This window comes from Procambarus clarkii, chromosome 65 (genome assembly GCF_040958095.1).
Source record: "Procambarus clarkii isolate CNS0578487 chromosome 65, FALCON_Pclarkii_2.0, whole genome shotgun sequence".
In the NCBI taxonomy this organism is placed as follows: Eukaryota; Metazoa; Arthropoda; class Malacostraca; order Decapoda; family Cambaridae; genus Procambarus; species Procambarus clarkii.
Window position 1 is genome coordinate 16,206,763 of NC_091214.1, and position 4,827 is coordinate 16,211,589.

Consider the following 4,827-nt stretch of genomic DNA (forward strand, 5'->3'; position numbering starts at 1 on the left):
TGCCCTCCTGCATTTATAGCTGCCCTCCTGTATTTGTAGCTACCCTTCTGTATTTGTAGCTGCCCTCCTGCATTTGTAGCTGCCCTCCTGTATTTGTAGCTGCCCTCTTGCATTTGTAGCTGCCCTCCTGCATTTGTAGCTGCCCTCCTGTATTTGTAGCTGCCCTCCTGCATTTGTAGCTGCCCTCCTGCATTTGTAGCTGCCCTCCTGTATTTGTAGCTGCCCTCCTGTATTTGTAGCTGCCCTCCTGTATTTGTAGCTGCCCTCCTGTATTTGTAGCTGTTCACCTGCATTTGTAGCTGCCCTCCTGTATTTGTAGCTGCCCTCCTGCAATTGTAGCTGCCCTCCTGCAATTGTAGCTGTCCTCCTGCATTTGTAGCTGCCCTCCTGCATTTGTAGCTGCCCTCCTGTATTTGTAGCTGCCCTCCTGCATTTGTAGCTGCCCTCCTGCATTTGTAGCTGCCCTCCTGTATTTGTAGCTGCCCTCCTGTATTTGTAGCTGCCCTCCTGTATTTGTAGCTGCCCTCCTGCATTTGTAGCTGTACACCTGCATTTGTAGCTGCCCTCCTGCATTTGTAGCTGCCCTCCTGCATTTGTAGCTGTTCACCTGCATTTGTAGCTGCCCTCCTGCATTTGTAGCTGCCCTCCTGTATTTGTAGCTACCCTCCTGCATTTGTAGCTGCCCTGCATTTGTAGCTGCCCTCCTGTATTTGTAGCTGCCCTCCTGCATTTGTAGCTGCCCTCCTGCATTTGTAGCTGCCCTCCTGTATTTGTAGCTGCCCTCCTGCATTTGTAGCTGCCCTCCTGTATTTGTAGCTGCCCTCCTGTATTTGTAGCTGTTCACCTGCATTTGTAGCTGCCCTCCTGTATTTGTAGCTGCCCTCCTGCATTTGTAGCTGCCCTCCTGCATTTGTAGCTGCCCTCCTGTATTTGTAGCTGCCCTCCTGCAATTGTAGCTGCCCTCCTGCAATTGTAGCTGCCCTCCTGCATTTGTAGCTGCCCTCCTGCATTTGTAGCTGCCCTCCTGTATTTGTAGCTGCCCTCCTGTATTTGTAGCTGCCCTCCTGTATTTGTAGCTGCCCTCCTGTATGTGTAGCTGTTCACCTGCATTTGTAGCTGCCCTCCTGTATTTGTAGCTGCCCTCCTGCATTTGTAGCTGCCCTCCTGTATTTGTAGCTGCCCTCCTGCATTTGTAGCTGCCCTCCTGCATTTGTAGCTGCCCTCCTGCATTTGTAGCTGCCCTCCTGTATTTGTAGCTGCCCTTCTGTATTTGTAGCTGCCCTCCTGTATTTGTAGCTGCCCTCTTGCAATTGTAGCTGCCCTCCTGTATTTGTAGCTGCCCTCCTGCATTTGTAGCTGCCCTCCTGTATTTGTAGCTGCCCTTCTGTATTTGTTGCTGCCCTCCTGTATTTGTAGCTGCCCTCCTGCAATTGTAGCTGCCCTCCTGCAATTGTAGCTGCTCTCCTGCATTTGTAGCTGCCCTCCTGCATTTGTAGCTGCCCTCCTGTATTTGTAGCTGCCCTTCTGTATTTGTAGCTGCCCTCCTGTATTTGTAGCTGCCCTCCTGCATTTGTAGCTGCCCTCCTGCATTTGTAGCTGCCCTCCTGCATTTGTAGCTGCCCTCCTGTATTTGTTGCTGCCCTCCTGTATTTGTAGCTGCCCTCCTGCATTTGTAGCTGCCCTCCTGCATTTGTAGCTGCCCTCCTGCATTTGTAGCTGCCCTTCTGTATTTGTAGCTGCCCTCCTGTATTTGTAGCTGCCCTCCTGTATTTGTAGCTGCCCTCCTGTATTTGTAGCTGCCCTCCTGCATTTGTAGTTGTCCAACTACACTTAGAACTACCAACGTAATTCGTCTTTATTATTGTGAGGTTTTCACAGGTTCTTGTGAGGCACAACAAAGATATAAGTTTATACAAGGAGATACTGATATCACTGATGACTTCCGGTGTACAGCGGGACGCGCTCGGGAGATACTGAACTGAGAGGAAGTATAAAGAGCTCTTATTGGCGTATGATGCGCCAATAGCGAGAAGGTACAGGGAAGCTGCTCTCTGGTTGGTTCAGCCTGTGTCGTGTTGTTCAAATTGAGGATAAGTAGCATTGTTGCCACTACTAGTCATAACGCCAGCAGCAGCAGCAGCAGCTTCCAAGAGATATATTTATCTCTTCCGGGTGGAAGTAGCCTAGTACTGAGCGAGGAGTTCGGTTTTACTGGTGGCACTATCACTCCGTGTACTGGTGGTGTGTTGGTATACTGTCTCTGTGTGTACAGGTGATGTGGCCTCCTTGTGTACTGGTGATGTTGCTTCTACAAGTACTGGTGTTGTGGTGGTCTTGCCTGGCCATCAGCCAGACCATGGCTGTGTCATGCCAGGTATACTCCCCGGACCATACTTGGGCCACACTGCCCGCCATGGTCAATCTCCGGCCCTCGGTCTCCAGCTGGACCCTCTACTTGATCTTCATGAAGCAGGGAGGTCGTGTGGTAGAGTGCGTGCAGCTGAATATCGCCGACAGCCACACCGTCTCCGTCAGTCAAAACTTTGGATATTGCCGCCACGGAGACGCTGTGTCAGCCAACTGGACCACAGACGCCTTCGGACCAACTTTACAAACAGACATTTACGTGTACCACACGGAATTTGAACTAAAGTTTTTCCTGAAGAGTCAAAGTTTTCCTTTTGTACTGAAGACGTTGACCAAGTTGCCGGACGAGCTGAGTGTGAGCATGGTGATGGCGGGGCCCGGCTCCATCACCTTCAACTGTCCTGACAAGTGTTGGTTGATGTCATACCCGGGAATTGTTCAAGTCATGGAGAAGTCTTCAACCTTCTTCTTCGTTCCTCGTGAAGCTACTTCAGAAGTTAACTTCTTTCGTACAATCACTTCGTGTATGAATTCGACAATCGGTCCAATGCCGATGACGCCGGCTCTGGACCTCAAGAACGGTTCATGGAACAGACTGGACGTGTTTTTTGTCGCCGATAATGGCTATCAGGTCATAATTAATGGCAAGAACGTGTACAGCTCTCCCATAGGCCTCTCCTGCTTCATGGATGTTGTAGTAGACTTTGAAGCAGCAGCTTCGTGGAGCCTCAACTGCGACCCTCGACAGCTTCATAAACTGCCAGAAGCATCAGGGCCGCCCGAGCACACCAGGTCCGAGGTGTGTGTGCTGCGAGTGTTGATGGGTGCAGTGGTTGTTATGGTGGTGATGGTTCTCGTCAACTTGGTGCTCGCCACCAGGCTTTCACGGGCGTGTTGATCCAATATCCCGACACCGTGTGTCAGTTGCCCTTAAAGACATGGCAAGTATCTTATGTGTAGTAACTTGCTGATGTTATGCTTTATCTAACCAATATTTAGATATATAATGCAGAATCATTGTGAAGTATTGTTCAGTGAGCAATGCGTCCTTATGGAGGATTAGCAGGTGTAACCCAACTAACCCAATCAGGTGGAAGGTAATTAACCTAACCTGACCAAGTGTAACCAATGATTCATGTAAGTTGAAATGTGTGTATTACTAAACTCTCAAAGTAATCATGTAATTGTTGTTCGTCCAACTTACTATATATTCATGCTAAAATTAATTATGTGAAATATTTATTAATACTTTAAAATGATTCAAAAAAATCAATCAAAGGTCATAACCCAATTCGCAGACGATGTCATTCACGTTGTCACGTCGAGGCCTGCAGGACAACATTCACGTTGGCACGTCGAGGCCTGCAGGACAGCATTCACGTTGGCACGTCGAGGCCTGCAGGACAGCATTCACGTTGGCACGTCGAGGCCTGCAGGACAACATTCACGTTGGCACGTCGAGGCCTGCAGGACAACATTCACGTTGGCACGTCGAGGCCTGCAGGACAGCATTCACGTTGGCACGTCGAGGCCTGCAGGACAACATTCACGTTGGCACGTCGAGGCCTGCAGGACAACATTCACGTTGGCACGTCGAGGCCTGCAGGACAACATTCACGTTGCCACGTCGAGGCCTGCAGGACAACATTCACGTTGGCACGTCGAGGCCTGCAGGACAACATTCACGTTGCCACGTCGAGGCCTGCAGGACAACATTCACGTTGGCCCGTCGAGGCCTGCAGGACAACATTCACGTTGTCACGTCGAGGCCTGCAGGACAACATTCACGTTGGCACGTCGAGGCCTGCAGGACAACATTCACGTTGGCACGTCGAGGCCTGCAGGACAACATTCACGTTGGCACGTCGAGGCCTGCAGGACAACATTCACGTTGTCACGTCGAGGCCTGCAGGACAACATTCACGTTGGCACGTCGAGGCCTGCAGGACAACATTCACGTTGGCACGTCGAGGCCTGCAGGACAACATTCACGTTGTCACGTCGAGGCCTGCAGGACAACATTCACGTTGTCACGTCGAGGCCTGCAGGACAACATTCACGTTGCCACGTCGAGGCCTGCAGGACAACATTCACGTTGCCACGTCGAGGCCTGCAGGACAACATTCACGTTGTCACGTCGAGGCCTGCAGGACAACATTCACGTTGCCACGTCGAGGCCTGCAGGACAACATTCACGTTGCCACGTCGAGGCCTGCAGGACAACATTCACGTTGTCACGTCGAGGCCTGCAGGACAACATTCACGTTGTCACGTCGAGGCCTGCAGGACAAAATGCAAAACACGACATGCTGATAAGGAAGGTGAAGGAGGAACTGGCCGCCACGGCAACGTGGGAGAGGGAGTGGAGGCGCGTGACCAACCCCAGCAAGATCCAACTTTGCCCGATAAGCTGCTGGGCTGGGTCCCTGGGAGCTATCAACATTGGAGGCACGCTGACAA

The 4,827-nt window shown here is 51.2% G+C and overlaps 1 protein-coding gene across 1 annotated transcript; it reads right to left on the bottom strand.

Annotated features, from left to right (window-relative positions):
* Positions 1–283: 283 nt before the first annotated feature.
* LOC138354995 (autotransporter adhesin/invasin TibA-like) lies at positions 284–1,810 on the bottom strand. Its single transcript, XM_069309702.1, has one exon. It carries the CDS (start codon positions 1,808–1,810, stop codon positions 284–286), a length of 1,527 nt encoding a protein of 508 aa, XP_069165803.1.
* Positions 1,811–4,827: the final 3,017 nt, after the last annotated feature.

What these genes read in the sequence shown, in the direction of transcription:
- LOC138354995 (XM_069309702.1), bottom strand. Translation starts at nt 1,810, where the DNA reads ATGCAGGAGGGCAGCTACAAATACAGGAGGGCAGCTACAAATACAGGA.